The 12,452-nt window shown below is 36.9% G+C and overlaps 1 protein-coding gene across 1 annotated transcript; it reads left to right on the forward strand.

Moving 5' to 3' along the window:
• The first annotated feature begins 4,231 nt into the window (after positions 1 to 4,231).
• LOC134263918 (uncharacterized) lies at positions 4,232 to 9,239 on the forward strand. The gene is made up of 2 exons (XM_062746273.1): positions 4,232 to 5,313; positions 7,562 to 9,239. The coding sequence occupies exons 1-2, from the start codon at positions 4,974 to 4,976 to the stop codon at positions 8,398 to 8,400; spliced, it is 1,179 nt and encodes a 392-aa protein (XP_062602257.1). The 5' UTR covers positions 4,232 to 4,973; the 3' UTR covers positions 8,401 to 9,239.
• Positions 9,240 to 12,452: the final 3,213 nt, after the last annotated feature.

Genomic DNA, 12,452 nt, shown 5'->3' on the forward strand with positions numbered 1-12,452 from the left:
ATTGACCTAAAATTTCCTAAAAATACAGGTACTAATTTTTTTTCACTCGCGGTGAACATTGTCGCTGTATGTTAATGTGTGCACGAGGATTATTTATACCGTTAATTCTGACTTTGTGATCAGAATATGAATTTCACAATACTAGTGAAAATAAGTTGTTGGTCCTCCTAATATGTCTCCGCAATAAATTAAATGATGAATAAAATCAAATTTTGTATCGATATCACCTTTTAATTCTTGCATATTCCATAGGTCAATATATTTATACTCGTACTGTAAACGTGACTACGTTCAACAAATGACGTTGTAGATATTAATAACGCCATAAACGCCAAATTTTAGCATTTTAAAAGAAAACTTTGAAATTATTTAGCAAAAAATCTAGCAAGAAGACATATTAATTTTTTTATATTAATGGTTTTTATTTTACCTCATCTTGACATTTTGAAATTCCTGAATAATTCGTCTACGTCTTTAAAAAGTTATCCAACCTTTCTAAAAAAAACTATTTTCACAAAATTGGCTTAAAAACGTCATTTTCCCATATATTTCAATGGTAAAAGCGTCAAAAAGGATTAAAAACTATACTGCGTTTACAGTACTATAACAGTAAAACTACTTAGGCAAATTTGATAAGATTTGCAAATTATACGCTTTAAATTCTAAGGAACATTATTATCAAATTTTCAGGATATGTTTTCTCGTAAGAATTTTTATGCAGTTAACCCGCGACCTACCTTAATACATGTAGTAACGTTGCATTTCCGTTCCACCTTTATTACTTAGTATATATCGATGGACTGGAATGGTCTATTCTGATCAATTTCCTAACAAAATGATTTACAAAATTATAGTTCATTGTCCCAACAACAGCATCCAATTTTTTCTGACAAGATAAGTATAGTTCATGAGATGAAAGTCTTTTTGTCAAATTGTAAAGTCACAGTATGTGGTACACTAATAATAAACATCCTCGTTCAATAAACTTTCATTTCGTTTTACTATCACTAGTAATTTCAATATTAATAACTGAAATGATTTTGATATTAATATTGTCAAAGTTTAAAATGTTCAATCAATATGTCTGTTCTAAACCTATAGGTTTACAGTACCCAGGACAAAGACCATATAATCAGGATAGATGTACCCAAGACAAAGACCATATAATCAGGACAGATGTACCAAGGACAAAGACCATATAATCAGGACAGATGTACCCAGGACAAAGACCATATAATCAGGACAGATGTACCCAGGACAAAGACCACATAATCAGGACAGTTGTACCCAGGACAAAGACCACATAATCGGGACAGATGTACACAGGACAAAGACCATATAATCAGGACAGATGTACCCAGGACAAAGACCATATAATCAGGACATGCAAAGACCACATAATCAGGACAGATGAACCCAGGACAAAGACCATATAATTAGGACAGATGTAGCCAGGACAAAGACCACATAATCAGGACAGATGTACCCAGGACAAAGACCACATAATAAGTACAGATGTACCCAGGACAAAGACCACATAATCGGGACAGATGTACCCAGGACAAAGACCACATAATCAGGACAGATGTACCCAGGACAAAGACCACATAATCGGGACAGATGTACCCAGGACAAAGACCACATAATCAGGACAGATGTACCCAGGACAAAGACCACATAATCAGGACAGATGAACCCAGGACAAAGACCATATAATTAGGACAGATGTAGCCAGGACAAAGACCACATTATCGGGACAGATGTACCCAGGACAAAGACCACATAATCAGGACAGATGTACCCAGGACAAAGACCACATAATAAGTACAGATGTACCCAGGACAAAGTCCACATAATCAGGACAGTTGTACCCAGGACAAAGACCACATAATCAGGACAGATGTACCCAGGACAAAGACCACATAATCAGGACAGATGTACCCAGGACAAAGACCACATAATCAGGACAGATGAACCCAGGACAAAGACCATATAATTAGGACAGATGTAGCCAGGACAAAGACCACATAATCAGGACAGATGTACCCAGGACAAAGACCACATAATCAGGACAGATGTACCCAGGACAAAGACCACATAATCAGGACAGATGTACCCAGGACAAAGACCACATAATCAGGACAGATGTACCCAGGACAAAGACCATATAATTAGGACAGATGTACCCAGGACAAAGACCACATAATCAGGACAGATGTACCCAGGACAAAGACCACATAATCAGGACAGATGTACCCAGGACAAAGACCATATAATTAGGACAGATGTAGCCAGGAAAAAGACCACATAATCAGGACAGATGTACCCAGGACAAAGACCACATAATAAGTACAGATGTACCCAGGACAAAGACCACATAATCGGGACAGATGTACCCAGGACAAAGACCACATAATCAGGACAGATGTACCCAGGACAAAGACCATATAATTAGGACAGATGTACCCAGGACAAAGACCACATAATCAGGACAGATGTACCCAGGACAAAGACCACATAATCAGGACAGATGTACCCAGGACAAAGACCACATAATCAGGACAGATGAACCCAAGGCAAATCCCATATAATCAGGACAGATGTACCCTGGCGAAGACCACATGATCAGTACAGATAAACCCCGGACAAAGACAACATAATCAAGACAGATGATACCAGGGTAAACACCAAATAATCAGAACACATGTAGCAAGGGCTAAGTCCACATAATCAAGACAGATATGCCCAGGGTAAACACCACATAATCAGGACAGTTTTATCCAGGGCTAATACCACATAATCAGGACAGATATGCTCAGGGCAATCACCACATAATCAAGACAGATATGCCCAGGGCAAACACCACATAATTAGGACAGATGTACCCAGGGCAAAGCCCTGTCCTCAAGAAGTAATACATTATTCGTCTTTAATACATTTATATATATAAATGGTTTATGGTGGTTGCACGGTGTGTTCATTTTTAGTTTTATACGCAGTACTAGCTATTAATAGATTCAGCTACTGCTCTGCATAGCTCCTAATGGAATTTTCCATGCGCATGCGCATTGGTTATTTTATTTGTAAACATTGGCTGCATTCATTGTCTAAAAGAAAACACAGAAAACATCCTAATAGATTATTTTATATGGAATTGCCCCGTAAAGGAGTATTATCTTACTGAGGATTGTGTCTTACAGAACGTTTTTAACAGGTAATTTGTTTGATTCGGAGCCTATTTATGTCATAAGGCGAATAGCGTCACTTCGTCTTCCAATTTGCACATCGCTGTAACCTGATATCCACAGCGCATCGTTAAGTACAATCGCCAAGATGCATATTCTTTTTGTTGGTGACTCACATGTACGCAGATTTGGAAACTTTGTGAATGGTAAACATCCCGCTGAGACGTTTAATATTAGGAACTTGGGATTGTTTGAATCTTACGGTATTAGCGGCGGATCAATCGGATTCACGCACACACCCGCGCCATCACTGCCGCGGTTAGATATAAGCGACTACAACATGTCATTGTGAATTTAGGAGGCAACGAACTAGATTCCTCTGAGGATATTGACTGTATTGTAATGAGACTGATTTCATTTGTGTCGCTACTTAAGGGACAATTCAATCTCAAAAGTGTGGTGATTTTGAGTTTTATTCCCCGGGATCGGAAAAGAAATATCAGCCCTTCGGAATACACTCGTCGAGTGGATCAGGCTAATCGCTTGTTGAAAACTTGCGTAACACAAGATGACATGCATTTTTTGGAAACTGAAAGGTTTTACCTGTAGCAGGAATAACATTTTATGTGACGGATCCATTTAAATAATCTTGTCCAGTACAAACTCTTGATACAAATTAGGGGAATTCTCCTTCTGTTATCCAGGGATCACTAATTACCCTTGAAGACAGGGGTTTCTCGGGTCCACAGGCGCAAATTCACATTGTGTGTTCTTGTTAACATTTTAAAGTTTTTTAACTTTCTATTTTTATGATCATCATGCATACAATATTTGATTTAATAAGTTGTATAAATATTTTATGGTTTAGATTACCTAATAATTTCATGAATCGTCTATATTTTTGCACCTTTGGTTAAGCATATTCAGCAATGTTTACAATTCAATTATTTTGGTTACAGCAGAAGTTTGTGTTCTAGGGTGAATCTACATCCGTGGGTTCCAATATTGTTTTTTATTTGACCTGGAAGGTAAGAGTTTTTTGGCTACCTATTTCTGTATGACAAAAAACCTAATGATTTAGCCGTAGTCGTTTCTTTGGTCTAAATCGTTCATTTTCTATCTGCTTAATTTTTCGGCAGTAACAACTTTTATTTATGCTTCAAATGGAGGCACCACAATTAGTGGCCAATGCTAATATATGAACTATAATTAGTTCACCACACTGCTTCGGCAGATTGTTTTTATATGATTGAACCATTCTGCTTTGGCAATATGGTTTTTTATATGTATATGGATCATGATTTGTTACCACACTGCTTCGGCAGATAGTGGTTATATGCGATCCAACCCCACAGCTTCGGCATATAGTGGTGATTGAACCATTCTGCTTCGGCAATATGGTTTTTTATATGTATATGGATCATGATTTGTTACCACACTGCTTCGGCGGATAGTGGTTATATACGATCCGATCCCACTGCTTCGGTATATAGCGGTGATATATATTTTATATTATGATTTGATATCACACTGCTCTAGCAGTTGTTGCTTTTATATGATTCATCCACACGGCTTAATAATTCGGCCGATTTTGGCAAAATATGTACACACATAAATTTATATAATATACTACTTCATAAGTATCAATAGTAAACAAAAGATATGATTTGTAACCATATATGCAGTTAATGCAGGCCTTAATGGTTCTGATTATAATGACAATTTCAGTAAACACTGATTGGTAGCACTCGTTATAGTTGTTTCTAATTACCACCTTATTTATGACTTATGAATTTTCTTAGGATGGCTTCGAGACCAAAACGAAGAAGAACCTCGACCAAACGTCAGGATCCACCCACAACAACAACGTCAGAGAGGAGAAGCGAAGACGTTAGTATAATTTTCCATCAATGCATGTCGAAAATCATGCCGACGATCGAGGAGACGTTAAAAACGTGTATGGACGATTATTTTAAGTCCAAGTCTGCATCTTTGCTTCCGCCAACTGCATCTTCGCCTCCGCCAACTGCATTCTCGCCTCAGCCAACTGCATCTTCGCCTCCGCCACCAGGGCCACTGGAACCAAGTACGACGTCGCCAGCAACTACACTCCTTAGTGAGATTACAGGTGATCAATCTCTAGATAGTACGAACAAAGATTGTGTTGTTAACTCAGATCCCCCCCAGGCCCTATCTGCCGTGTCCTTAACGTTAGGCGTAGATCAAAAACACGGGCAAAAATCCAGAGTGACCAGTACGTCAAATTTGCTTCACTAATTAAACCCATTGACCCTGCTGAAGAAGAAAGTTACAAGACTGTAGAAAAAGACGGACATCTGATCTTTAAAAAGACTTCAGACAAAACCCAAATCACTTCTATCTACAAATGGATCGAGTGTTTTCATGTTTTTGTTGCTATCTACGCGGAAAAACACCCTAACGAAGTACCAAATCTTATGGTATACGGCCAAATCGTGCAAAAAATTTCAAAATCAAACGGTGACAAGGCGGCAATTACCTACGATGAAAGTTTTCGACGCTGGCGACAACTGGATCCCAAAGCCTGCCCATGGCAATCCAAAAATATAGAATTGTACCAGGAAGCCATGGCACAGGGATTAGAGCTTAAGTTTAAAAATAGAAACCAGCCCTTTCGTGCCTCAAACACCCAGGCTAAGCACCGTTATTGCTTCTCATACAACAATAACGGATTCTGTAAAACTAAAGGATGTCCACACCCCCATGTCTGCCAAATCTGTGCAGCTAGACACCACAAGAGACAATGCCCAAAGTTTAAACCAAGTGACACACCTCAGACACAGAACTCCAAACAAGGCGCAACCAGAACAGAATCGACAGCCCCCTCAAAAAAACTCTGATTCTATCGTTACTCCGATCAATGTTCAACAGCTTCAAAATTATTTAGCTGGATATGACCATTCTTTATCGCAGTTTTTAATAGAAGGCTTTTCTCAAGGTTTTAAGATCCCATATATGGGGGAGCGTAAATTTAGGTCTTCTCGTAAACTATCTTCTATCTTAGGCAAAGAAAAAATATTACAGGACAAGATTGGTAGGGAAATCGAAGCTAAAAGAGTCTCTGGTCCTTTTCTATCGCCACCCGTCCAAAATATTCAAATTTCCCCCTTAGGTCTGGTCCCTAAAAAAGCCCCTGGGGATTTTAGGTTAATCCATCAATTGTCTTACCCGGAAGGGAACTCCATCAATTTCCACATCCCTAAAGAAATGACTACAGTAAGTTATAATTACCAATCAATTGACACAGCCATCGCAATCATCAAACAAGTTGGCAGGGGGTTCTTCTCGCAAAAACTGACCTGGAAAATGCCTACAAACAAATACCCATACATCCACGGGATTTCAAACTGCTAGGTTTCAAGATATCTGGGTCATATTATTATGACAAAACACTTCCATTTGGCTTGAGTTATTCTTGCCATCTCTTTGAGAAGTTCAGCTCAGCTTTGCAGTGGATCTTAGAGAACAAGTTTGGTGTAACTTATTGCGTGCACATACTAGATGATTTCCTTTTCGTGGGTCCCCCCAGGTCCCCAGACTGCTATAGCTCACTTTTAGCATTCTATTCCCTTGCCAAAGATATCAATCTCCCTATCAAATCCGAGAAAACTGTTCACCCAACTACCACCTTGACAATTTTGGGGTTGGAATTAGACACGTTAAAATTGGAAATTAGACTTCCAGCGGATAAGTTGCAGCGTTTAAAATCTGAAATAAAATCATTCCAAAATAAACGCACCGCTTCACTCCGCCAACTGCAGTCATTGATAGGTACCTTAAATTATGCTTGCGCAGTTATTCCCCCTGGACGCACATTCCTTAGGCGGATTATCAATCTTACTCGAGGTTTGCAAAATCCTTTTCATCATAGGAATCTAGACAAAGAAGCCCGAGCCGATTTGAGAGCATGGGCCATTTTCCTGGATCATTTTAACGGCAAAGCCTTTTTCCCCTCGGGGGTACAACACACATCCTCCTCTTTGCACTTATTTACTGAAGCTAGCAATCTGGGGCTCGGCTGTACCTTTGGTAGGAAATGGTTTTATGCTCCTTTTCCTAATCAATGGGTTGATTTTCACATATCCGTCAGGGAATTCCTGCCTATTGTGATCGCTTTCGACATATGGGGACACTTATTTTCTAACAGCACTGTTATTCTGCACTCTGACAACCTAGCAGTTGTTCACGTCATCAACAAAAACTCTTCTAAAGATGCATCGCTTATGCAACTCATGAGACGACTGATGGTCTTATCCCTAACATACAATATACATTTTCAAGCTAAACATATTGAAGGAGTCAAGAATATAGCTGCAGATCTACTCTCTCGATTGCAGGTCAAAGAGTTCCAAACACGGTTTCCTTACATGGGTCCGGCCTGCACCCGTGTGAACCCAGCATTGATAAGTCTCTGAATCAAACCGCAGAGTCCTTGCTGTATCGTTCTCTATCACCGTCCACAGTTGCAGCATATAAATCAGCATTCCAGGCATACAAGCTCTTTATATTACAAACTTACGGTGAAGAAATGTCACCACTACCACCCTGTTTGGAACACCTAGCTTACTTCATAGCAAATTGTTACCAAACAAATTTAGCTGCGTCCACTAATCGAACCATTATATCCGCTCTTAGTTTCATTTTTCAGTTAAGTTCTTCCCAGGATGTTACCCAACATTTCATCATCAAAAAAATGCTTCAAGGCTTTCTAAAAGCAAAACCGATTGGCGACCCTAGACTCCCAATAACCCCAGATATTCTCCTAAAACTAGTACAGGCCCTCCCCTACACTGCAGATTCATATTTTTCCACAATTTTGCTTCGGGCCATGTTTATCTTAGCTTATTGCGCCTTTCTAAGGGTAGGAGAAATTACTAAAACCAACAGCAAAACCCATCATTATCTATTAGCAAAACACGTATCAAAGGGTAACAAAACAAATGGCATAGGTTTCCTGGAACTTGCAATACCTCATTTCAAACATTCAAAGTCAAATTCTACAACTATCCACCTATGTCAGAACACCATAAACCCATTGCTATGTCCATATCGCGCGATCACAGATTTCCTTAACATCAGAAAACACGATTCCCCAGAAGCACCCCTTTTTTCTTTTATGGACAACACCCCAGTCCCCCGCCAATACTTTACTTCACAACTTCGGCTAGCAATTTAGATCTTTCGAAATATCAGGCCCACAGTTTCAGGATAGGTGCAGCAACAACAGCTGCTGCAACGGGATACACTGAAATTCAAATTCAAAACATGGGTCGTTGGAAGTCCAGTGCCTTTAGGAAGTACATTCGCATCCCTTCTATTACCCCGTATTAAGCTTATCTGGAGACAGGGGCTTCAGGTGTTTTTGCCACAACAACTCGTTTTTACCTTAAGACAGGGGCTTAAGGTAATCCTTAATATGACATTGTTACTTAGAGACAGGGGCTCTAAGTATGGTTAATGTTAGTAGTTTTTCTTGAGACAGGGGCTCAAGTAAAACCTTAACTTCTAGAGTATTGTCTATTCATGTATTTTGATTTTGTGTACATAACACTTTCATTCGATCTTTATAGTAATTGTCAGCAAGAAAATGGTGTGACATTTAATTTTTGTTTTGTCTACGATGATGTTGTTGGATGGGGGCGGTAACAAGCCAGCATGAGCTCCTTTTCCTTCTTGCGCCGGTATTACAATGCTACCTTGTTACGGTGGCAGATGACGCCCCATATTGTCTTTTTGTTGTACATGTATAATTATATGCTGACATTTTTTAGATATATGTTTTTTGGATTAACAATTTTTACAATTGAGACTCAAGGACGTTTTTTAGTTTAACACAGGTGCTTAATTGTTGTCAATAGTATTTTTTGTTTCTTTTTCTAGTCAGAATCGTGCACCGACCTTGCGGTTTCATAGCATAATATTTTTGTCCCTAGTCCTTTTAATTTGATTGTATGTATTTTTACTGTTTGTCATTTATTGCACTTGTTTGAATAAATGACCATTCTTATTCCTTTACTTTTTGTTACTGTTATGTTTTCGGGGAGATTGCCAAACAACATAAAGGTAAAAAGAGTTTATAATGCTCAGTTTACCTTCAGTTTTTTCATTTCAAAATGCAAAATAGAAGACAAAAAATACCAAATAAGTATAAAAACCATGACAATTTCTCTAAATACCTGGATACCTATCTTTTTTATTCTAAAATATATTTGTTGATCAATTTGCAAATAGAAAATGCATTGCTGATATTTCAATTCGCTTTTTCTGCAAAAATTTTGGAGATTTGACAATTTTCCCTATATAATATGATTAACTTTAATCTTAAATTTTTAAGAAATACTGTGGATAAATTGACATAACTTTGTGGATTCAGAGATACTTTAATGAGTATTTTTGATTACTTAACTGCTAATTTTATAAACCTGAGGATCGGACTACCTTAACGAAATTCAATCAAGTCTTCCCTTGTTGTATCTTGAAAATGTTAAGAGTGTTAATTTTCTTATAGATATGAATGAAAAAATCACAGCGAACAATGTTATAAGAATAATTCGACTGGAAATTGCAAGAATTTTATCGCAAATGATGACGCTTTATCGAACACATTCATACTTTATTTTGATTACGCTTTGTGGCGACAAATTTTTACAGAGACATGATAAAAATTATGGGAACATCATTAAAAATAGTTATTATGTTCTTTTGTGACAAATACCTATGTTGAAAACAAGAAATTATCTAATTTTTTCATTTATGTCTACGTTACTTTATCTTCATGAAGTATGTTTTTTATAAGAAAAGACAAGAAAGTTAAAAGCATAAAACTGGTCACTTCTATTCCATATACCAACCTTTAGTGAGAAATCCAAATAATATAATTCTTTAAAGAGAAACTTCAGCTGGTCTCTGTCTTATGCGATTAAAAAAGATATGAAAACTAGAATCAACCGGTAACCCTTTCTTCAGATACTTTTCATAGAATAGCGATTGGTTGTTGATAAGGTTGAAAAGGCCTTGTTGCGACACTGCTGACCTTAGTGTCTATGATGGACATTCACCCCCCCCCCCTTAAATCATGACAAAATAAGATAAAGAATATACAATCTAGTCATAACTCTATTTAGGAATTGGAAGAGTGTTTTAAAAAACGCCTTTTGTCTTTGAATTAAAAAAAAAAGTTCTTTAAAACTCTCGCCATAGGCTTCTCGTAAACAATACATTTTAAAGTCGTAAGTCAATGTCTGTCTTTTTTTTTTTCGAAAAAAATCTAATACTAGCGAAAAAACGAAACTATGACTGGCGGTAATAATGATTTTATTTCTAAAACTTCCGCCATAGTTGTTCAACTTTCTACATGTGTTAAGAAAAAAAAATAATGACAAAAGTCCTTAAACATTTCAAACAACAACCGATTATTTGTCGCTATATTATGGTTCTCTGAAGAATATTTCACTTATATTGTAATGCCATGAATTTGGGGCTGCAAATTAAACCTATGCTCGGCACTCCGGGGCTTTGAACTGCGAGGGATTTTTTTTTTTTTTTGTGCTAGCATCTACTGCGACACAGGATCTCAACTTGTTCGGTCTTATCCGAAGTACGGTCTCCACGTGCTAAAATTCCGCAAAATCTGCGACGACAGCGCGACGTGGGTGACATAGCATAAAAGATACACAGTTTGAATTATCAAATTAGGTTAAGATTTCCGATAAGAATAATACGCAGTAGTTACAAGTTAACATCAATAGATAAAGCCCTATGTAAATATTTCGCAAGAGATCTAATATTTCATATTATTCAATCAGACAAGGAATTTACAAGGTGAAAGGTTTTTAAGTAATTCAACATGACAATTTGTATAAGTGTATATTTCTCAAAAAATAACCAAGAAACACAAAAAGATATTTTAGGAAAAATACCCAGGAGCTTAAAACTTAAAATATCTGCATAGCACTTGAATACACCGCCGAGTGTAAATAAGTAATGAATCATGACAATTTGTGTAAGTGTATAACGTTTGATAAGAAAATCTCGAATAAGTTTTCCAAATTGAAATTAAGATATAATGAGAATATTCAAATAAATGATAATTTTTCATCGTCTTATATATAAGTGTATTAGTTGGCGTAAGAATTCCTGAATTTAAAGTGTCTGTGAAATATGTGATCAAGTGGCAATATATATTTTACTTAAGTATTGAAATAAATTTAAAAAAAGTAAGTTTTCCCGACAAAATCGGTTTAAAAAGGAGATATTAGCAAAAAAACTGAAAATTTTTAAAATATACACCTTTACGATACCGAAAACGAGGCTATTGCTAGCTAAAGCGGAAATGACGTCACAACACATCAGTTTGCGCCATTTTTAGAAAGTCCCCTATAGAGTTCTGCATAGTTTCCGAGGAATAATGGCCAGTAAAAGTGTCGGACGCATGTGTGTTGTTGCGGGATGTAGCAATAGACAATCGGACGGCGTGTCGGTTCATTGTTTTTACCATAGATGAGCGACTGCGAGCGGCCTGATGTGAATTCCAAGGGAGGGTAAAAAATAAGATTAAAAAATGAAAAAAAGAGTTGATTAGACAATATCATTATGTATCAGCTTATGATGTTTGAATACACTATTTAATCATTCCTTTAAAATCGAGCAAAAGTTAATTTAAGAAAAGTGAGGTCAAGGTCAACGTTTAACGGAAAGAAAAAGGTCCAAAAACTGTTGATGCAGTCCAATCTCTCTCATTAATATCTATCAGCATAATATGAACCTTTAGAGAAATATATCTTGAATGTTTTCTAAACACCAATTTAATGACAGACAATGCGCTCCTCAATATTTTATATAATTTTCTCCAAGATTTTGTCATTAAAGTATTGTTTTTAAACATGTTTATTCACAAAAAATTGTCCAAATTACCGGAGTATGTTTTTGCTACATAATCCCTACATAAAGGGAAAAAAACTCATATGCCAATATATTCATATGACAATTTTTTCGGTGTTTCGATTTAAAAAGACACTTAGAAACCGGTTAAGAAATCAGGCCCCAAGATCATGAAATCGACCCCCATTCATTCGACGTAAATTTGCTTGTATGTGCAAATTTACAAATGAGTAAATATACATACGTAAGTAAAAGTTAATTTGCGATACGTTCAGACGAGATTTATGTACTGTAAGTAAATCCTTTTAATTTCATATAGAATAATGTAAAGGAAAATGCTATTTTTTA

This window comes from Saccostrea cucullata, unplaced genomic scaffold, assembly GCF_032062105.1.
Source record: "Saccostrea cucullata isolate Sc308-1 unplaced genomic scaffold, CSIRO_AGI_Scuc_v1 ctg1126, whole genome shotgun sequence".
Taxonomy (NCBI): domain Eukaryota; kingdom Metazoa; phylum Mollusca; class Bivalvia; order Ostreida; family Ostreidae; genus Saccostrea; species Saccostrea cuccullata.

What these genes read in the sequence shown, in the direction of transcription:
- LOC134263918 (XM_062746273.1), top strand. Translation starts at nt 4,974, where the DNA reads ATGAATTTTCTTAGGATGGCTTCGAGACCAAAACGAAGAAGAACCTCG. An exon ending in ACTCCTTAGTGAGATTACAG is followed by an intron (nt 5,314 to 7,561) that starts GTGATCAATCTC and finishes TCTCGATTGCAG; the next exon opens with GTCAAAGAGTTCCAAACACG.